At 32.9% G+C, this 22,890-nt stretch overlaps 1 protein-coding gene across 2 annotated transcripts; it reads right to left on the minus strand.

The window, feature by feature from the left end:
- Positions 1-11,890: 11,890 nt before the first annotated feature.
- On the minus strand, positions 11,891-21,647 carry LOC146958644 (uncharacterized). Of its 2 annotated transcripts, none has more exons than XM_085740182.1 (8): positions 21,523-21,647; positions 20,508-20,979; positions 20,219-20,336; positions 13,673-13,794; positions 13,302-13,387; positions 12,730-12,839; positions 12,625-12,657; positions 11,891-12,360 (listed from the first exon to the last, which is right to left on the minus strand). In XM_085740182.1, the coding sequence occupies exons 1-8, from the start codon at positions 21,611-21,613 to the stop codon at positions 12,298-12,300; spliced, it is 1,095 nt and encodes a 364-aa protein (XP_085596308.1). In that variant the 5' UTR covers positions 21,614-21,647; the 3' UTR covers positions 11,891-12,297. The 2 variants fall into 2 exon arrangements, with proteins under 2 accessions (XP_085596308.1, XP_085596307.1); XM_085740181.1 differs by having other exon boundaries at positions 20,219-20,360.
- Between the last annotated feature and the right edge of the window lie 1,243 nt (positions 21,648-22,890).

Here is a 22,890-nt window from a genome sequence, read left to right on the forward strand (position 1 = left end):
TTGATTATGTTTGGATACACTTTAATAGAAGTGATTCTTATGAGTTGATGTTGTTTGGATAATTTGAATCAAAATTGATTTTGAATGTGTAATGACTAAATTATCCTTTTAATTGTATTTAAAACTAAACATCTCATTTTTATTTTATATACTTATTTGAACTTATTTAAAATCATAAATGAATTTTTATTGGTTCAAAAATTTATTTTAAAATAATATCAATTTATACAATTTTTTTTTAAAGAAAATTTATAAGATTTTCTTTTTTAAAATCTTTTTGATCAATTTGGTTATTTTTAATACAATATAAAAAAATTCCAAGGGTGTAAATATACACAACATCAAACGATATTATTAATCCAAAATATACCAACACAGCCCAACCCAATAGATAAAAAAAACTCCAATTTATGTCACTCTAAGAAATCACGTGTCCCTTCTTCTATTTCTTAGATTTGTCCAGAAGATTCATTACATTTCTACCATTTTCATCTCCTTCTCACCTCTGACTACTCTTATGCATCTAACCTTTCTCATCCCCCATCTCACTATTTTTCTCCCATCCTACCATTTCTCCATCCATCAGTACTTGTCTGATTGGCCTCAATCTTACAGAGGGTAAGATAGATCTGTATGGAAGGTGTGTGTTGTGAAGAAGAAAGTTGTTAATGTGTAATATGGGTAATTATGTAAATTTACATGTCATTGGAAAACAAACAGCCAGAATCGATTTTGCTTTGCCGGGAAAGCTTCAATTTGTAGCTTTGAGAAAACCCACGTTTGGGGCCAAATCCGCGTTTCAGAGAATTGATTCTAAAACCCATCCAAACATCAAAAGTATGTTGAAACCGCGTTTCAAAAAGCAAACTGGCTTTTGAGGCTATCAAACGTGATACCAAACGAGCACTATATCATTTTGATTTGTTCAAAAAAAAACTTACAAAATGATGCACATAATATTAATTAATGGATAAAATTGAACTAAATTAATCAATGTAACTTTGAAAGAATGAACAATACCTATTTTTTATTTTTTTTAAAAGAATCTTTCTCTTTTTGAAAGATTTTAAAAATCTTTCTTGAAACACAATTTGTATGGATGGAGTATTTGGTTTTATGTGGAGGTAAAAGAGTGAGAGAACCTATAGAAGGTCCATGAAAAGGACAAGTATAATTGCAAAGTGGAAAGTGCCCTAGACAACAAGGCATAGATTTCACAAGGTAGGAGAGTGATAACTCATGCATCCCCACCACGCTTGCCAGACAAAACCTGACTCTCTTTTTACATCTCATCACGAGCTGTAAAACCATTAACAATCTCTCAATGCAACAGCTTGCATTACATGAACCAACCAAAGTTATTACTTTCCTTTTTAGCCTCTTCAAAAAAAAGTTATTACTTTCCTATTTAACAAACATTTTATGTGGTGTTCTACCACATGAGGGGAATTTGGGTTCTTTGCATTTATGGAAAGTTTATAGCTTTGCATCATTAAACTATAATGATAAAGAGTGAACACTAACAAGACACTCTTGATCATATTCTCTTTTTGTAGTAACTTTTAAGAAATGGTTTAAAAGTGGACTCTAAAAATTAATTTAGTATAATGGATTAATCTGATTTGTGTTGTTATTGAAAACTTGCTATATATAACATGTTAGTTCTTGAGATCAACCATTTGACCATAACCATATTACAAATCCCCTTCTTTTTTATCACCAAACTATTTTATTATTTAAATAGCTAGCCAACCTCATTTTTAAATAATATATATTGTGACTTTCATTTGGTGTTAGAAATTTAGGCAGTATTTTAAAAATGCATATAAAAGTCATGAAACCATTTTAGATTTTTAGTTAGGCCTTCGGATGCAGTCAACTAGCTTCTCCAATTGAGGGACTTGCTTATCCTTTGTTATATGCTCAAAATTTGCTTTAAATGTGTGTTTGGTTTCACCTAAAGATGATCAAATTGATTATCCTTTTATTAATCATACATACGTTTGAGTGAAAAAAAATGGTTGTTGCGAAAGAAAATAAAATCATCGTGTTATCAAATCTTTATTTTACTAAAATTGACAAAAAGTAAGTTTTGTTATTGTATTTTAGGATTGCGGGTAGTGGGGGTCTGCTGCGTGGGTCAAACGAAAGTTGGATCAAAGCTTGCATAAAAAAGTTGGAGTGTGCGACGCTCTCCATGCGAAGATGTGATGTTTGTACCTTGATCTATGAAAAGTAGGGAGGGATAAGATTTCTCATCTTGTTGTGGAAAGTGATTTCTTCATAATTTCAAGACGAGTGGGGTTTTTCCTACTTTGGTTCGTCACATTTGTAAAATGATGACTTTGAGTTGACAAGTTTAAATTAAACATACTTGACAAAAGGGTAACCGATGTGTGGTTTGGCCAGCAAATTTCAACAATTTTAAAAATTATGTCAACTTTTACGTTATTGAAACTCATCCTTGTGAATTCAAAGTCTCCTTTTTAAATGATATCTCCGGAGCTTCACTTCTTCGAAAATGTTTGTTTAGTTGTTTAATTTTCTTATCTTCTAAGCTTTGTACAATTTTTTTAAGGGTTAAATATGTTTTTGCTCCCTATAAATATGTCAACTTTTCGTTTTAGTCCCTTTAAAATTTTCCTTCAACTTTTAGTCCCTATAAAATTTTCAAACTTCACTTTTGATCCCTCTTTTAAAGTAAACTCATATGTAGAATTCATATTATTTACTAAAATTTTCCAGAAAAATTAAAAATATCATAAGAATCACTCCAAAAAAAATTCAGAATTTTTTAACAAAACATGAATTTAATATGAATTTTTATATTTTTTACGGTTAAAAATTCATATTTAATTTGTGTTTTGTTAAAAAATTCTAATTTTTTGTAGGAATTTTTTTTAGAATATTTTACACATTTTTGCAAAATTTCATTAAAAAATACAAAAATAAAATTAAAAATAGGGACCAAAAGTAGTGATTGAAAATTTTATAGGGACTAAAAGTCGAAGGAAAATTTTAGAGGGACTAAAACGAAAAGTTGACATATTTATAGGGACTAAAAACATATTTAACCCTTTTTTTAAATACAATGGTATTAATTGAAAACTCAAACAAGATCTAATCTGAATCTTTCTTTAGAAAAAAATATCTTCCAAAATTGTACGTAATAAACTTAATTATGTCAAAGTCATGTTTGCACTAGGATATATTTTTCTTACATTAGTTTAGTAATTTTGATTTATTTACATGTTTATTACGAGTTCTGTCTTTTTAGGGTTTTTCACCGTGTAGGACAAGTAGTCTACAGTATTAAGGAGTTTGGACCAATGATGTGAGGGCGAGTGGAAATAATTGACTAAAAATCAGGTGAATTGCTGGCTGGCCCCATGTTCCCTTGCCTCAGCCACTGAGAGAGATAGAGTGGGGACCACTTCTAGAGAGATGCTCTGAAACCCTTTTATTTTGTTGTTATGTTTTTCTCTCTAATTTTGCTCCAGCAACTTGTATGAGATTTAAAACAATTTTTTAATGAAATCTTATAAGATAGGAGTAAACAATTTTTTTCATCTATCACATTTTTATTTTCCAAAATAAAATTAATATAACCGACCAAACTTTTTTTTCTTCTATTTTCGAATATAATTCATACCCTAGAATAAATCTCATTTTGCGGCGTTTTCTTGTACATTGTCTGCACAAGGTTCTCTCCCTTCTCATGTTTCTTAGGTTCTAGCCATGGTTGTCATCTTGAACTATAAGACAGGGAAATGAGCCCTATTGGGTGAATTATTTGTTTCACGTGGCTCATTAACGTTCCCACAATCCTTGTGAAAGCCTTTGAAACTAACAAAGATTTGACTAACTCATCTTCAACGGTTCTTAGTTCTATTGATTTCTCATTCGACTATCTAAGCATCAATTCACCTTTGATTCGACAATAGGCCGTTTTGGCTAGCAACTTATATATATTTTTGGATTACAACTTATATTATTTTTAAGTGCGAAGAAACACTAACATTTTTTTGGTCTTAGGTCTTCGAGAAGGAGTTTTGGGCAAAAGTTATGGTACATAAGGAAATCCTTATGCACCGTGCATAATCACTTCGCAACCATCAGATCTAGTGTACACGTGTAATAATCCTAGGCTTCTCAAACTACACCAGATCAAACTTCATTTGCTTTAAGCATTTTTCTCACTAAAACATAAAGCTCTCCCTCTCTCTCTATAATTCAGATGAGTCTTCATCTCTTCTGGCCACACATGATGATTCCGGCGCGGTGGTCGCCGTGCCGGAGAACCAAATTCACCCTTTTTAAAAATTAAAGCCATTTTTCAACATCCATTTTCGTTTTAAAGCCAAATCCGAACTCGGATCACGCAAAAACACAACGAGAAGGAGTAGATCTAAAGATTAAAACCGGTTCGATCCTCTTCTTCCCTCGCATTTTCTTCTTCTTCTTCTTCTTCTTCTTCTTCGATCCAGTGGCGCTGTGTTGATTGCTTACTGTTTTGTCACTGTTTGTGTTCACAGTTTCAGATCTGAAGTTGTTACTGGATTCGAAATCTTTGTGATGTTTGAGGGATTTATGGCTGGGAAACTGCTGGAAACCATTAAGTACATCTAATGATTTTGGAGTACAACTGCTGGAAACCATTAAGTACATCTAATGGTTTTCCACAACAAAATGGTTTTGACATTCCGGTACGGTGATGATGACGGTGATGATGATGAACGACGGTGTTGATGATGAGATTGAAGATTCTGGAAACCATTTCCACAGCAAAATGGGTTTGGAGTACAACTCACAGAAACCATTTCCACAACAAAATGGTTTTGGCATTCCGGTACGGTGATGATGACGGTGATGATGATGAACGACAGTGTTGATGATGAGATTGAAGATTCCAGTGGTGATGATGATGAATGACGGTGATGATTCAGTTTGTTTCTGCGTTTGGTTCGTTTTGTTTTGTTTTGTTTGGTTTCCTTTGGGGGTGTAGGAAGCAATTATGTTGGGATTTATGCACGGTGCATAAGAATTTCCTTATGCACCATAACCGCTCCCGGAGTTTTGATAATATGAAGTTCAAATTAAAAGAAAATAGAACCTTAAAAAGATATAGTGTAGATATTTTCAAAATACTCAGATAGAACATAAATTTGCAATTTAAAACTGATATTTTAAATCTATCTGAAGTAAATAAATATTTCTTTCATGAAGTCTTTAAATTATGTAATGAAGTGTCTTAAATTGATCAGGTCTCAGGATACAAACAAAACCAAGTGACTTGGACATTTAAGTGCATCCTATGTAGGCCTATGCACATGCCTGGTACCCCTAAACAGAGTTTAGTGCCCAACATTGTGTAAGTGGACGGTGGCAAATTAGGCTAAAAGGATAATGACTCAAGACATTAGCAGCTTAAAACCGGAATCTTCCATCATGTATGGCAATCAATTTTGTAATTTTAAATATACTTTAGTGAAATAAAAAACATCAAAAGAATACGAAATTAAAAAACTGAAAAAGCATTTTTTTCTATCATGCAATAAAAATTGTATGGAATACTTCATCAAATAAAGTTCACGTGGATAACTTGGCAACATGGATGAGCAGAGTGGTTTTTGGCTGTATTGAATTTCTTTATGATTTATCCAAAAAAAAATGGTGCTTTATGTACAGCATATTATAAACTAGACTTAATTACACTTTTGGTCCTCGTGTTTTGGCTTACTCACGAAATTGGACTTGCCCTTTTAAAACAGAACAAAATTGTCCTTCAATTATCATTTTTGTTGCATTTTTCGTCCTACCCCCCATTTTATTCTCCAAAAACGCAGAGAAATAACAGTTTTAGACCTACCCCCTATGCTCAACCATGAAATAAACAAGGAATAAAGCATGTGGGTACAAAGAAACTACTTTATTCAACACACTAACCAAAAAAACCCTAATTTCTAAGATATGTTTCAAATTAGGTTTTTTTTTGTTAATGTGCTGAATAGAGTAGATTCCTTGTACCCACATGCTTTATTCCTTGTTGATTTCATGGTTGAGCATAAGGGTAGGTCTAAAACTGCCTAAAACTGTCATTTCTTTGCGTTTCCGGAGTTTAAAAATAGGAGGTAGGACGAAAAATGCAACAAAAATGATAATTGAAGGACGATTTTGTTTTGTTTTAAAAGGGCAGGACCAGTTTCGTGAGTAGGCCAAAACACGAGGACCAAAAGTGTAATTAAGCCTATAAACTATGAGTTTGCCTCTTATAATATCAAGGGTTAATTAAGTAAATGGTCCCTATAAATATTCAGAATTTCGTTTTTAGTCCCTATAAAACAAAATCACACTTTTTAGTCCCTGTGACATTTTCCTTTAGCATTTTAGGGACCGAAAATGTTGACCTAAATTTTTTACAGGGACTAAAAATGTTGATGGAAAATTTTACAAGGACTAAAAATGCTGACGAAATTTTTTACAGGGACTAGAAAGTGTGATTTTATTTTGTTGGGACTAAAAATGAAATTCTAAATATTTATAGGGACCATTTACTTAATTAACCATACTATCAATGATTAATATTTTAGCCATCAATAGTTTAATATCATATGCATGGGTTAGAGTTCGTTTCTACTAATTTTTTCAAACAATGTGTGATTTTTTTTCCTCTGTCTGAAACACAATCTAAAATGAATCATCCACTTTAACGGATTCAAATCCAAATTAATATTAGAGTAATGGTGTAATCTTATTAGTATCACCTCTACGTTTTAATTTCTAGCTTTTTGCTAATAAAGCTTACTCGTTTGATATACACTGAAAACCCACATTTACATTTTAATAGTATGTTTGCTTTTGGCTTTAGAAAGGGTATCAAAAGAAATTTCGGTGAAAAGCAAGAAATCCCCTTAGAGAAAAAAATGTATTGATTGATTTATTTTCTTTCCGTTTGCTTCCACAAAAATATAAACTTGAAAGAGTCTTTGTCATGAAACTTGTTTATTTTATATATAACATGTTGTTTTTTAATAAATTATTGTTGTTTTCAATAAAAATTACTACATTTAGTTACTTTGACATGTGCAATATTGCACATGTTAGACAAACTTTAAAAATGCAGATGGATGTAATTTGAGAAACATTATTAATATTACGATTTTTTTATCATATGCAAATTTGCACATTTTAAAAAGTTTAAAATAGTAAGTTTGTATTAGAATTTGTGAATTTTATATAAAATGCATAATTTATTAATAAATAATTGTTTTTTACGATAAAATATTGCTGCTTTTAGTTAATTAAACTTGTGCAAATGCACATGTTAGACAAACTCTTAATATTATTATTGTTATAGAAAAAACAAAAAATATTATGACAGTTACATTTGTCTCTATTTTCACATACATATTTGGACTTAGATTCTGGTGGAGAGTGATCCAATAGGATTTCTCCAGATGCCACGCCGATGCCACGCCTAAGTGTCTTTTTTTTTTTTTGTTTTTTTTTGTGGTGGCTGGGTTCGAACCCCAGACCTTGCATATATTATGCATTGTTCATACCAACTGAGCTAAGCTCACGAGGACACGCCTAAGTGTCTAAAACATGATATTTAAAACCCCAAGAAAAATCCGATTTTTTTTTTTGAGGAAAAAAAATCTGAATTTAAATACCCCATTTTTTCGACGATAAATTTAAATATTCCATTTAATAATTGAATTTTTGTTTTTTTGCATGAAAAATCACGTGTTTTCCTAGGTTCATTTTTGTCGCTTGGCTTAATAGCCTTAAACACAACAGACAATACTGCTGCCATGTTCGCATGCATATGTTTCACTGTTTTTTTCAGCTGACATTGTTTTTGTTATCCGTGGATTAAAACCTGACTTATCTAGCAGAAGTGTTGCTTTCATTGGTTTTACTTACAAAATTATCATATATTTTCGGTTTTTATATATCTGTCGTGTAGACGAAGCACTTGTTGTTTTTAAAGTTTATGTGAAAAATTGAAAATAAATTGACAATTATGTACCGTTGAGTGTAAGATTTAGTAAAATGTTTGCAGGGCCGTCTTAAACAATCCGGAGGCCCCGATGCAATCTTAAAAATTGGCCCCTCCAATAAAAATTACCTTCCGTGAATTTTTGATAAGAATTTGCTTTTTGGAATGTGAAGGTACAGAGGCGGCAGGCACACTTATGCAGTTATGCTTTATTGCTTGTTTAACACTTGGTTTTCTGGAAGAAAGAAAAAATTAAAACATAACATTAAAATTAAAACATAACATTAAAAATGTGATTCCTGGGCGTCGAGGAACCGAGAATCAGAAGCACACGCACACAATCTTTCATCCACTGGACCATCGCAACGATTCTGAAAACTTCATGCGCTAAACAAATATATGTAACATTTTAAGGCCTTATATGCATAAAAAAAAAAAAAAAATTGGGCCCCCAAAATTTGGAGGCCCTGAGCCATGGGCCTGGATGCTCTTGCTTTGGGCCGGCCCTGAATGTTTGAGTTAGCTGAAACTTGGGGGATGACGGTTGCTGATATGTTTTCCTTAGGGTGGGAGACATGAAAGTGGCTAATGAACCAGCATTAAATTTTGAAACATTAACTAATCAATTGTATCCAATGACACTTTGTGTAAGGGGAAGAGATGGTTAGAGAGTGTTGCACATTGCTTCAGCGTATTGTTTTGCAGGTTGAAGAGGCGGATCGATGACAATGGCTTATAGATCCATCCAAAACTTATTCGGACAGCTTATCATATGCTAACAACTGCGGAGTTACCACTTACCCCTATTGTATCAAACTCTATTTGGCACAAATCAGCTCCTTTGAAGGTCTCCTTTTTTGTTCGACGGCTTCTTACAAAGGACAATTTACTTAGACGCGACATAATTCAGCAAGATTTTATGCTTTGCATGAGTGGTTGTGAAGCAGAGGAATCACTGGATCATTTGTTTATGAGGTGCAGTTTTTTTGGGAGTATATGACACGCAATTCAACATTGGATTGGTATAGTTTCTATTGATTCTTTCGATGTTTAATTTGATTTGGTTGTGTGTGGGCGGTTTGGAAAGAAAGATATAGTAGAATTTTTAAGGCTACATAAGAATCTTACAACAACTGGTAGATAGAATTAAGTTACTCTCTTTTCGATGGTTGAAAACAATCAATGCTACTTTCGCTTTCGATTATCATACATGGTGGCTTAATCCTCTAGTCTGTTTGAGATTAGACTTTTAGCCTTCCTTGTTCTCTTGCCTTATATTTATAATTGGTTGTAACAATTTGTATTCTTCCTTGACTCTCCTTGTGCCGGTTAAATGCGTTGTTAGTCTTAATATATTTCATTTTTGCTTGTTAAAAAAAGTAAACATACAAAATAAAAAGAAAAATTATTTTTTATTAATAAATGTATTTTTACTAAGTAAATATAACTGCGGATTATTAGGACATTTTCTCCTAAGAATCCGAGGAATAACACAAAGAAAATAATCTTGTAAAAAGAAAGAACATTTTGCATATGCATTGTCATTTCTGATAACAGGGCCGGCCCAACATGTCAAGAGGCTTAAAACAAATTTTATAATGGGGCTTTTTGAAATTAAAAGAAATAACACAATGCTTATTAAAAGAATAATAAATCAAATTTTGTTGAATCCAAGAATGCTTATTAAAAGAATAATAAATCAAGTTTTGTTGAATCCAAGATTTGAACTTATGACCAGAATGATTTGAGGCCTTAAAATTGACCAACTAAACTAGATAAATATTGATTGTTAGCATGTCATATCATAGTTTTAAAACTCGGACCGGTCATTGACTCGGTGAGGTTACTGGGTCACTGAGTTATTGGTTGAACCATTGGGTCACCGGTTGAACCGCATGATAGAATCGGATTAAACCGGATGACTCGGTCTTATAACTCGGTCATTAAAAAAATTATATGTATATTAAACTAGATCAAATTGAGTGACTTGGCATGTAAAAATTTATTAAAAAAAAAAAAAACTCATGACATCTATACAAATGTATTTTTTTTTTGACAAATTAACATAATTTTACAATCTCATTATAAAATAACATAAGTATGTAAAATATTCCGTCTTTTTTAGTTTTGTTTGATATATTTTATGATTAATCAATAACGTAATAATTATAAAAGATATAGGTGTATAAAATTATTTTGAAGAAAGGTGTACAATATAAGTAATATTTAAAAAATAAAGTCTTTAAGCAAAATTGAAAAGGTCAAGTAACAGTAATTGTACAAACATACATATGTTTACTTTTACGATTAAATTAAAAAAAGAAGGGGAGATAAAAATTTGCTAGGTCTTAAATGGGACCCTTAAATGTCAAATAAAGGTGAAGTTGAAAACATAACCCTACTTTTCTATGTTGCAGGCTTGCAGCCGCTGCTCCCTTACACTCATCTTCTATTTTCTCTAAATCAAAATCTACACTCATCCAAACAATTAGATATCAAACTAGAAAGCACATATCAGATCCAAAACAAGTTGATTAGTTTCAATCTGTTCATGCCATCTTTATCTTCTTCCCTTCCGTCGTTGATCTCTCTATTATTTTGTTCTCTTCCAGTTTTTCTGATTTTGTATTGCCAATCGTTCTGATCTATGATTTTTTTTCTTCAGTTTTTCTGATTTTTTTATTGACCCGGTCCGGTTCATCAAACCGGCCGAGTCACCGGTTTTTACCGGTTTTTAGCGAGTCATGCCGGTTTTGACCGGTTCAATTGCATGGCCGATCCAATAAGCAGACCGAACCGGCTATGTCCCCGGTTCACGGTTCGACCGGTCGGACCGGCCGGTCCGGTCCGGGTTTTAAAACTACTCATGTGTCATATTATATATTTATAGCTAAATTGACTTATTTTGCGACATTTTTTAACCCAAAATCTTGAGGCCTAAAACCCTTGTTTGGGTGGCTTGGCCCTTAGACCGGCCCTGTCTGATATGCGGGGATAGTAGCTCGTGATGGAAACATAGAAAGTTGATATAAAATAGGTGAATATATAGAAAATTAAAAATTGGTTATATTTGGATTATTTTGTTAGCTTGGTAATAGTGGAGGATTATGAAGTTTTGAATTTGTGCGAGGTTGCTAATTTTGTACTAAATTCATAAAGGAATTGGTATTGAATTATATCAAATATATTGGGTGATAGACCGAGTAAAAAAGGGTGAATACCTTTTGTAAATTTTGAGAACTAAATTGTCTGATCCACACAGTGAGTATCAAAATATTAATTGACTCTAGGGAATTTTGAGAGCGTATGTGAACAAAAATCAGAGAAACTTGGGGTTTGGTTGAGTAACAAAATTTGATGTCAGTCATATTTATATTGATTGTTGTATACATTCGTATATTTAAAAAGAATAAAACATCTGCTCTCTACATATGGCCGACAATTTTGAGACAAGGACCAGGTGCTTGCAACATCCCTACTAAGGATCAGTGCTTGTTACAACAGTGCTTGTTAAGCAAAATGGAGATAAACACCGGTTAGAAACCAGTAACCAGTAAAGTAATGTATTTTGTACTGAATGAAATTGTTTTTTTGAGTTACAATCAACCAGTTTAATAACCATCAGTAAAGCACCTGTTGTTCAAGAGCCTGCCTTCTCCCTAATAACCATTATATGCTTTTAGTTTAATAAACAAACCATTTTTCACATAAACCAGTTTGAGAGTGTGAACCGGTTCAAAATTGCTTTTCACATAATTGTTTTTGGACAGCAAAGAGACTTCAATCTGCCACGCGACATATGTTTGCAGTGAAGTATCGCTCCTTCAACGGTGATCAATTGCAGTAATAAATATATAGCCTCGGTTTTGAGAAAATTCATCAGAGGACTTGTTCCACAAATTCTGTTTTATCCTAATTTATTCAAACACAGATACCAGTTATAGCACAGTTACAGACACACAATCATAAATCTAGGCAGTTACAGACCAATCAGATCGGACCAGCATCAATGTTTTTTGTGCCCAACATATGTTTGCTTAATTAGAGGCATGTTGCTAACATGGCCTTTTGGAGGTGGCCTAAGAAGTTGATTTATCTATATTATTTTGTTTCTGTTTTGGTTCCTGACTTATTCGTTAAGTTGTTCAGACATCATATCGGTAAACTGGACATTTACATTTCTATCATCTACTCATTGAGAAACTATGGCATTCTCAATGTATACGCCAACTGAAGCGGGGGAGAAAGAGAAGGTCAAGTGCTGTCCATTTCATCCCAGCAAAGGTTTAGGATCTTCACCATGTACATATGTTACTTATTGGATAACCTTCCAAAGTTGCTTTCTCCATAACCTTTTCCTGATTAAAACAAATAGGCATTTTGGTTTTATAGTTGTAATGTTGTGAAATATAACTGAGAAGTTAGAATCAAGAAAAAGCTTGATCGAGTCAAAGCTTTGAAAACTTTTACTCTTCATGAGTGTAATTCCTTAAATGTAAAATTCAAAGACCCAATTCAAAATGTAAATGGACATATGCAAAATGAAGATAAGTCATAAGTATTTTATTTTTCTTTCCATCCCAAGTCCCAATTCAAAATGTGAAAGTAGTAAATAAATTTACCTGGATTAAAGTTGTGATCATCCCAGGTCCACCCTGCATTTACTCAAATTGAGAAAATCTTAACATAAAATTAATATAAATGCAACACCAATATAAATTTACCACCTTAAATTCCTTTTTGGTCCATGATATATCCTTCCAGGTTTTAGAATGGGCTGATTGCCATTCTGTTGGAACCTGAATACTATCTGCATGTTGCAAAATCCTCAAGCTATCTGCAATGACATTAGATCCCAAGTTAACAAAACCAATAAAGGAGAGTCTGAAATCTAGTGTAGGATAAATAGTTAAAAGCAATTGTTCATGCTTGCAAATAAGCTTAATATTTCCAACTGACATACAATGTCATTGTTAAATAACCAAACTTGTAAATAGGTCAGTACAAGCTAAGCAACTAGCATGTTCAAGTCAGTACAAAATAGTATTCTCGCGAGGAAAAGTAATTACAGCATATTAATGTGGAATAATAACTTTTTTAGACCACCACATAGTAGTGAGTGAATGCAAGTTTAAATGTGTCGAAATCCTCGGCCATTGATTTCGATCTAGCAGTAATTTTAGTGTACAGATTTCATGAAACTTCATCAGTCACTCATATTTCCAAACGAACAATTTGCAAAGTTGAGTTCTCTCCTCAGTAAGACTAAAAAAAGAAAAATGAAAAGACAAAAAAGTACTTGTGATGAATGCTTCCTCCCAGATTTCATGTTTTGACCATGATGGAGCAACTTCTCGACATGGGATTCCTTCACTCCTGCATACCCTGCACAAATGCAAATCATGCCAAGTCACATGAGAAATAACCTGTTAGTGCTTTTATTTTCTATACTATAAAGATGTTTCATTGGTCTAATTTATTTCTATAACTTTTGGACTTCCACTCTCCATCACATGAGATAAAGCCCGGATTTTATACTTTTGTTGAGCTATAGTCCATTGTAAATAACATAAAATTCTGGTAAATTTTTCTAGAAGGGGCTCGTTCTTCTGTGGTTGAAGAAAAACATAGCAGTAAAATAATTAGATTAGATTTATAACCAAACCATACTCAAGTACTAGTTGGCGTATTATTCCTGGAAGAACACCATCACTGATAGGAGCTGTCTGCACTTCAAAAGCGTTTTTATTTCCATAATCAGACGGGGCTTTCCCATCATCGGAAACCGAATCCTAAAATGAAACAGGAAACGATCAATAAAACTTGTACATGCATGTGTACCATATAAATAAGTATAAAGTAAAATCCATGACGCATAAGCTTATTTCATATCATGTCTCAACAAACACACACAAAGAAGAAAAGCACGAGAAACAAAACCAAGATACCTCGTGAACTCTTGAGAATGTAGTGAGCATCATATGATCACGAGAGCAATAATATCGTAATATTATAAACAGAATTTAAACCAATAGTCTTGAAATGCTATTAGAAGCTGAGTATTGATTCATTCATCAATATGACCCAAATAATAGTAGGAATTTACTCTGACATTTACCATTAATCCAAAACAATTTGAAGATAATGGTTTTTAATCATTATAAATAGGTATGGTTGTTAACTTCCACCAAGTTAGCTGGAATAGTTGTAGGATTAAAACAATTCTGTTGGAACACTAGTTAATTCTAGTGAAGAAAATTGGAAAGAAAAACACTATGAAAAAACTAGTGTGTGGGTGTGACTTAAAAATGTCTCACATTGAAGGGACACCCCAACTAGTAAGTGTTTATATATGGGAAAAGTGACCTCCAAGGGTGTGCCCTTGGGGTACCCAATTTTGTGAACGGGTGAACGCTTAAAAAAAAATTGATATATATTTTTTTTGTCACTTGAAAATGTTAAATTAATTAATTAATTAATTTAATCATTATCCGTAAGCGCTACGCGTAACAAATAAATTTGTTACAACCCGACCCGATCCAAAAGCATATCCAGAAACTTCCGGATATATCCAATTAAGAAACAAAACGCGTTTGCTTAAGGATTAAGCAGACTTAATCCCCAAGTCACTCGTTTTTTGTTACAAACTCTCCCTATAAAAGGAGAGCTTGCCCCATTTGATTCTTTACACCGAAAATTCACAGTCGATGCTTCCTGTGTTTTTTCCTCTCTTTTCCCTCCGACTTGTTTTTAACAAGTTTCTTCTGCTTCTACTCCTTTCTGTCCCTTCGGTATTAAGAGTGTTCTTAAGACCATAGTCCCTTGGTCTTAAGTTCATAGTCCCTTCGATAATATATGATTCTTCGGAATATAGAGTACTATTAAGATCATATTAAAGAATGATCTTAACAGTATATATATATTATTTTAAAGAGAAATGGTGGTATCACCATATTTGAGTGGTCGTAGTGCCATATTCATGTTTTGGAGAAGTTAGAATGGTGATAACACCATATTTGAGTGGTCTCAGCACCATAATAGAATGGTAATAATACCATATTAATTTGAACGGTTTCGAATAGAGCGGTTACGTACCGTATCGAGTGGCTTCGATCAAACGATTGAGCCATATTTTGAGGGTGTAATTCTCGAACGATTTTTCTACAGTGCAGTAGTTAATCGAACAGTTGTAGCTGGGCTTCTTTTATCCTGGAGGCGGCGTGGTTGATAGTCTACCTTGCACAACTTTGGGTAGTGCCACGAAACGTCTTAAAGAGAGCGACCTGGTCGTGACTCAACCTAGTAACAACTTCGGTAGATGATAGAATTTTGGAAATTCAAATTTAACAGTTTGGAAATCCAAAAAACAACAATTTTAAGACGTTTCGATATGCTATGTCTACCGGAGAAGTTACTTATTGAGGTTAAGTTGTCCCTAAATACATTAAGGATAAATCAAGCTATAGATTTACATCTTTCGAATGAAACGATGAAGTGATTGTTGTTTCAATCAACAACACTAAAAATTTATTTGATGAAAACAATAATTTGTTACAAAACAAATTATTAGTTACTAAAAATTTATTTGATGAAAACAATAATTTGTTACAAAACAAATTATTTGTTACAGAACCAAACAAGTTTAGTTTGTTACAAAACATAAAAAAATTGTTTGGAGCGGAAAATAAAATAATGCAAGGTTGTTATTTTGTTATGGTGAATTCTAAAAGTGTTTTGTTAAACATTGATATCACGTACTGGTTTTCAAATCTTTAACAAGAATTGATAAACATATGCATCGATCGCTTTACATAATCCAAACTTGTAAATATGCAATAAGGAAAATAAATGGAATTGTGAAAATCTATTTATGTTTAAGAAAGAATCTGAATTTCAGATTTCTATTGAATAAGACTGAGTTGACTCAGACTTAAAGAGAGACTTGTGTACCATGCACTCTTGTGGAAAAAGATTGCACTTTGATGGTATGTTAAAAATTAAATTCTCCTTCTATGTTATTAGTTGTGTGATTTTAATATTTGACATATCAAAATTGATCACGAACAAGTGTTTAATTTTTAAACTTGAGTAACTTGGACTTAATTCCGAAGTTATATAATTAAACAATTTTATTTATTGCAGTCAAGATATATGAATCAAAAGTTCATATAAATTAGAATTTAGAGGATATGAATCTCTAAACATAATGATATGTGTTAATTTGATGACACATAAATTAGAAATGATAAAATAATATTTTTATCATATTTATTGATGACTGTGAACTTTGGAAAAATAAAATTGATATGCTTGAATGTTCAATTTTTTATAACGAAAATTAAAATTTATAGAGTACCCAAGTCTAAGAACAAAAATTCTAATTGAGAAATTTTTGAAGAAAAGACAATCCAACTTGTCTTATTTTTCGAACTTGGGATTGTCTGGACTATATTAAGATCCTGGACCTCAAGAGAGTTGAACTCACTAGTAGAGCCTATGAATGTGTATTCATCGGGTATGCGATAAATAACGAAACATATAGGTTTTATGACCTAAATGTTAAAGTGATCATAGAATTTAAAAGATGTCGAATTCTATGTAAATATTTACCCCTTTAACTAAAGAATAGTGGGGGCACTAGTGGGGGCTCTAATGGGAGCACGACATTAGTGGGGGCAAAATAAATTTCCCTTTAAAAATTAAGAACTAGTGGGGGCACTATATCTAATCACATTCATGTAATTAGAAATAGTTATGAAAACATCATACAAGATGTTATAGAACCTCAAGGAGGTAAGAAAGCTAAAATTGCTAAAGAGTATGAACTTGGTTTATACATTGGAAGAAGATTCATTAAGCCTTAAAGAAGTTATATCCTCATTGGATGCTGAATTATGGCAAAAGCAATAAACGATGAAATGAATTTTCTAGAGTCTAACAAAACATGAAACTTGGTTGACTTGTCTCATAGTTGCAAAACCAATCGGTTGTATTTGATTTTTGAAAAAAAGGAACTAAAACCTGATGGTACGGTTGATGAATACAAGACTTTCCTTGTAGTCAAAGGTTTTAGACAGAGAAAAATATAGACTTCTTCGACATTCATTCACCAGTCACTAAAATCATATCCATAAGAGTACTAGTCCCTTTAGCCGCCGTTTATAACTCGATAGTACTCCAAATGGATGTGAAAGTTGCCTTTTTATGGTGAACTAGAAGAACAAGTCTATATGGAACAACCTGAAAAATTTTGCAATTCATGGACAAGAAAACAAGGTCTGTAAGTTAGATAATTATTTGAATGGTCTAAAATAAACTCCTGAGGAATGGCATGAAAAATTTGACATTCTAATGTTATCGAATGAGTATAAAGTGAATGAAAGTGACAAATAATATTTGCACGATCATATGTCTCTATGAAGACGACTTGCTCATATTTGATTTAAAGATTCATGTTATGAATGATGTGAAATCATTGTTTATCAACAACATTGATAAGAAAGACCTAAACAAAAATTGAAGTAATTCTTGGTTTCAAGATTACTAGATCAGAAAAGATAACTTTTTTGATAAATCTCACAAGTTGAGAATATCTTAAAGAAATGTAATTATTTCACCATAAACTTGCAATCACATATTATGATCCAAGTGTAAGAACACTTGAGATGGAATTAGAAAAACAGAATATACGAGCATCATTGGCAGCACTTAGGTATGCCACTGAATGTATTAGATCCGACATTGTCGATGTCGTGAAACTCTTGTGCAAGTTTACTAGTAGACGGATGAGAAGCATTGCCATGCTATAGAAAGAGTCATGAGGTGCCTTAAGAAGACTATGACTCTAAGATTACTTCACTAGGAGTAACATATTGAACCTAAATGGTACAAGATATAAAAATAGAACATCTTTCAAATGAATATTTAGCGACTAGTGTTTGCACATTGAGCATCACTAGAGGAGTTGTTTGTTAAAACAAATGATATTGACTCAGTCCACTATGGAATGAATCTGAGATGAGAACACTAGAGAAAACTAGTGAAGAAGCAAGTTGGCTAAGATTCTTGCTAGCTGAAATCCCTTCATGGGAGAAACCGTTACCGGCTGTGTTAATTCATTGCGATAGTACCGCGGCTATTGCAAAGATTAAGAATCGTTATTACAATGGTAAGAGACGACAGATAAGGCGAAAACATAGCACGATTAGAGAGTGTATCTCTAAATGGAGCGGTTAGAGTTGATTTTGTACGTACGAATGAAAACTTAGCTGATCCTTTGACGAAAGGACTTAATAGAGAGAAAGTCCAAGAAACATCCAGTAGGATGGGACTAATGCCTATAGCCCACAAGTGATGGTAACCCGACCTACATGACTGGAGGTCCCAAGAAATAGGTTCAATGGGTAAAAACAAGTCATGAAGTGGTAGAACATGCTATGAGAGAAAGAATATAGAAAGCATGATCCTGCAGCGAAAGAAGGATGAGGTAATAGTAACTCTTAATGAGATCTATACTCTATGTTGAGTGGGGTACACAGCTACAGGAGTACCCTTGATAGACTCACCTATACGAATGTGGAACTTAGGCCAGTCCTATGGAATTTCGAGGCAGAATTCCTAGAGCATTCGTTAAAACCGGGATACACGTGCAGGGCCTTAAAACGCACGGGCTTTTAGAATACACCTATGAAAAGGTTTGTGTGTGGATTCTATGTCTGAGATAGAGTTCAATGCTGTAAGCAACTCTTGTTAAATCAGAATACCTTCCACTATGCTAAGGTTCAAGTTGTTGGCGACACCTTTGTATATTAGCAAATCTTATGGAAACGTTTTACGTTATTTCTCGAAACCATTTTGAAGTCAAGTGGGGGATTGTTGGAACACTAGTTAATTCTAGTGAAGAAAATTGGAAAGAAAAACACTATGAAAAAACTAGTGTGTGGGTGTGACTTAAAAATGTCCCACATTGAAGGGACACCCCAACTAGTAAGTGTTTATATATGGGAAAAGTGACCTCCAAGGGTGTGCCCTTGGGGTACCCAATTTTGTGAACGGGTGAACGCTTAAAAAAAAATTGATATATATTTTTTTTGTCACTTGAAAATGTTAAATTAATTAATTAATTAATTTAATCATTATCCGTAAGCGCTACGCGTAACAAATAAATTTGTTACGACCCGACCCGATCCAAAAGCATATCCAGAAACTTCCGGATATATCCAATTAAGAAACAAAACGCGTTTGCTTAAGGATTAAGCAGACTTAATCCCCAAGTCACTCGTTTTTTGTTACAAACTCTCCCTATAAAAGGAGAGCTTGCCCCATTTGATTCTTTACACCGAAAATTCACAGTCGATGCTTCCTGTGTTTTTTCCTCTCTTCTCCCTCCGACTTGTTTTTAACAAGTTTCTTCTGCTTCTACTCCTTTCTGTCCCTTCGGTATTAAGAGTGTTCTTAAGACCATAGTCCCTTGGTCTTAAGTTCATAGTCCCTTCGATAATATATGATTCTTCGGAATATAGAGTACTATTAAGATCATATTAAAGAATGATCTTAACAGTATATATATATATTATTTTAAAGAGAAATGGTGGTATCACCATATTTGAGTGGTCGTAGTGCCATATTCATGTTTTGGAGAAGTTAGAATGGTGATAACACCATATTTGAGTGGTCTCAGCACCATAATAGAATGGTAATAATACCATATTAATTTGAACGGTTTCGAATAGAGCGGTTACATACCGTATCGAGTGGCTTCGATCAAACGATTGAGCCATATTTTGAGGGTGTAATTCTCGAACGATTTTTCTACAGTGCAGTAGTTAATCGAACAGTTGTAGCTGGGCTTGTTTTATCTTGGAGGCGGCGTAGTTGATAGTCTACCTTGCACAACTTTGGGTAGTGCCACGAAACGTCTTAAAGAGAGCGACCTGGTCGTGACTCAACCTAGTAACAACTTCGGTAGATGATAGAATTTTGAAAATTCAAATTTAACAGTTTGGAAATCCAAAAAACAACAAATTCAAATTTCAGAAGTATTATTAGAATATTAAAGCATGGACAACCCAACCATGATTAGCAACAGCTTTTAGGTTCAAATCTTATGAGGTAATTCCCACATATGGTTACTAACCAAAGGACACAGAGAATTTTAGCATCAAATAAGCTTGTAAGCAATATTGTAATTTGTGCTGAGAGATAAAATAAGCTCACCTTGCGGATAACAACGAAAAAATTTGTCGCAGAACCTTCGAGTATTTGATCACCATTATAAGACAGCAACAGTTCTGTCACTGATGGAGGTCTGAGCTTTTCCATTGTCTTCCTAATCCTGCATTGCAGAAAAAAGTTGCATCTAGTAATTTGAAGGAACATCGACACTTAAAGCAGCAAGAAAATTAGCACTGAAATTTGGTATCGTCAAAGGCAGTAACTTATATGGATGAGCATAGAAGGGTCTAGTAATAGTTGTATTATAATTCAGATAGCATGATAAACTCACCTTACCCAATCTGAATATTTTGCAGCTGCAACGTTCCTCCCATAGCCGCCAACAGCCAAATGTTCACCATTTCCCCGAATACCAAATTGAGGAGGAACATAAGTCTCAATATGCACATGTACATCAAAAAATTTACTCATCTTTTCCTCAGATATAGTCTCACATGCATTCAGTTCCTCCAAATTACCAGTAACAAGAGTTGTAATGATGAGTTCCTCAGAATCAACCCTCTTTTTCAGTGCAAAGGGCAAGACCTTCTCCAATGAATCGTTAACAAGTGTCTGCAATGCAAGTTTCCAAGCTGGCAAATTTGGTGACAATGGCTGCAAACTTACAGCATTATCAGATTTAAATATGAGCTGAGGTGCTAAATTTGACAGAATTTGTATAGATTCTGAAAGTCTTTTCATGTGCCTTTCCCAAAACATCAAGCATGAAGCACTATCGTGAGTACGTGATGTTGTGTAAGCACCTGAAAAAGAAAAAAAGTTGATAAAATTTAAAATAAATAAAGCTTTAAATATGTTTTTAGTCCTCGTAGAGTTTACACCTTTTGATTAGTCTCTGAACCTCTTTTTAGTCCGTACAAATTACAAAAGTGCATGTTTTTAACGGAGAAACTGAAAAGTGGTTACAGGGACTACAAACAAAATTTGAGATAATTACAGGGACTTAAAGCATATTTAGACTCTGCTTGAATAAACAACTTGGTTGAGCGCTTATAGCATAAGTGTTTATCATATAAAATGCTTATGTACTAGTTATTCCAATAACAAAAGATAAAATAAATCCAAATTGTTCTAATATAAGTTATGAGTCGTTTTCGTAGGCTATCTTAGAGAGCTTACGGAAATAAGTTGTACAGATTATGGACATGTGACATGTCATAGGCTGTTTCTGTAAGTTTTCTTCTCAAGCAAATAGACGTTTAACTCAAATTAACCAGAGAAAGGGTTTACAAAGTATTTTGTTGGGATTACTTTACTAAATAAATGTTTGAAAGTATCTAAAGAACCTGGATGAGCTTCAAGAAAGACTTTTGCCGCAGGAACATCTGAGGTGTGTGAAAGGATGCCCTTACTGAAGAGATATCTTAAACTTGACATTGGTTTTATTATCTGAGAAAGTAGAGACGCAAAACACACACTCACAAACGTTGACGTTCTTTTGAACAAGAGAAGCAGTAGAGTCGAGAGTCGTAAAGATGAAGGAAACTTTAACTATTTTTAAATCTAGGTGTCACTGTTTTTTCATTGGATATATTTAACAGGTTACTATAAGTTTTCTTTAATTTAATAATAATGTTGTCTCATCTCATTTTTAATTGTAATTTTAAAGATTCCTTAAAAAAGTAATCCTCCGTTTCAAAATGAGTGTCACTTTAGCCAATTGCACACAGATTAAGGAATGAAATAAAGTAGTCAAATGTCATAGCAATTTTACCAAATTTTCCTAATCAACTATTCGTTTGTTTTTCATTAAAGAAAAAATAATACTTTGGAAGTAGTGTAACATAGTATTAATTGAAGGGTACAATTGAAAAGAAAAAGTTATTATTGCATTGAAAACCGAAAGTGACATTCATTTTGAAACAATTTTTTTTAGGCTAAAGCGACACTTATTTTGAAAGGAATGGAGTAATTTTAAATTCTTTATAAACGGTTCAAGTGGTTAAAGTGCTACCCTAAGATGAAATGGTTTGTAAGAACCCGTGATCATAGATGGTTGTAACAATTTTTTATCTGTTTTTACTTACCTTTTGTTTGAAATTCGTCATAGAAATCAAATGGTTAACCTTAAGACAACAATTTTTTCTAACTATTTTTAATAAAATTATTTCAAAACTTTTGCAAGATAGCTTTCATTATTGATTATTCTATTTCACATATTAATGCAGTAAATAATGAAAGAAATTATTCCCTTAAAAAATTTAAGAAATTATTAAAGTTGCATGAACTTTAAAAAGAAAACAAAATAAATATAAAACATAATCCTTCCACAAAAGTGACAAATAAAAAAAATAATTGAAGCAGCAAGTACAAAGAGCTGGAAGTCATGTTAGAGAGTTCATTTTATAGTGGAGTTCCCAAACGGATGCACATAAAATTAAAAATGATATAAAGTGGGTGTACAGAAAATAAAAAAATGAAAAATAAATATTCGATTATTTTGTTAGTTTGGTAAAAATGGAGGATTAGGAATTTTGAATTAGTGAAAGGTTGCTAATTTTGTATGAAATTCCAAGAGGAATTTGTATTTAATTATTTTAGATCTGCCAGATGAAAACATATAGTAAATGAGAAATGCAAGGAATTCAGGATGTTGGAGTAAAAAAATCGGATGATAAAGAACTTTGGAAGACTGAGTAAAAAAAGTGAAGTGA

The sequence above is a fragment of the Medicago sativa genome, chromosome 1 (genome assembly GCF_051527215.1).
Source record: "Medicago sativa cultivar Bolivia chromosome 1, Bolivia_mono, whole genome shotgun sequence".
Classification (NCBI taxonomy): Eukaryota; Viridiplantae; Streptophyta; class Magnoliopsida; order Fabales; family Fabaceae; genus Medicago; species Medicago sativa.

Coding starts and splice junctions, on each gene's coding strand:
- LOC146958644 (XM_085740181.1), bottom strand. CDS start 21,613: ATGTCAAGTTTAAGATATCTCTTCAGTAAGGGCATCCTTTCACACACC. Junction 20,980..21,522: donor CTTTCTTGAAGCTCATCCAG/GTTCTTTAGATA, acceptor TTTCTTTTTCAG/GTGCTTACACAACATCACGT. Junction 20,361..20,507: donor AAATATTCAGATTGGGTAAG/GTGAGTTTATCA, acceptor TCAAATTACTAG/ATGCAACTTTTTTCTGCAAT.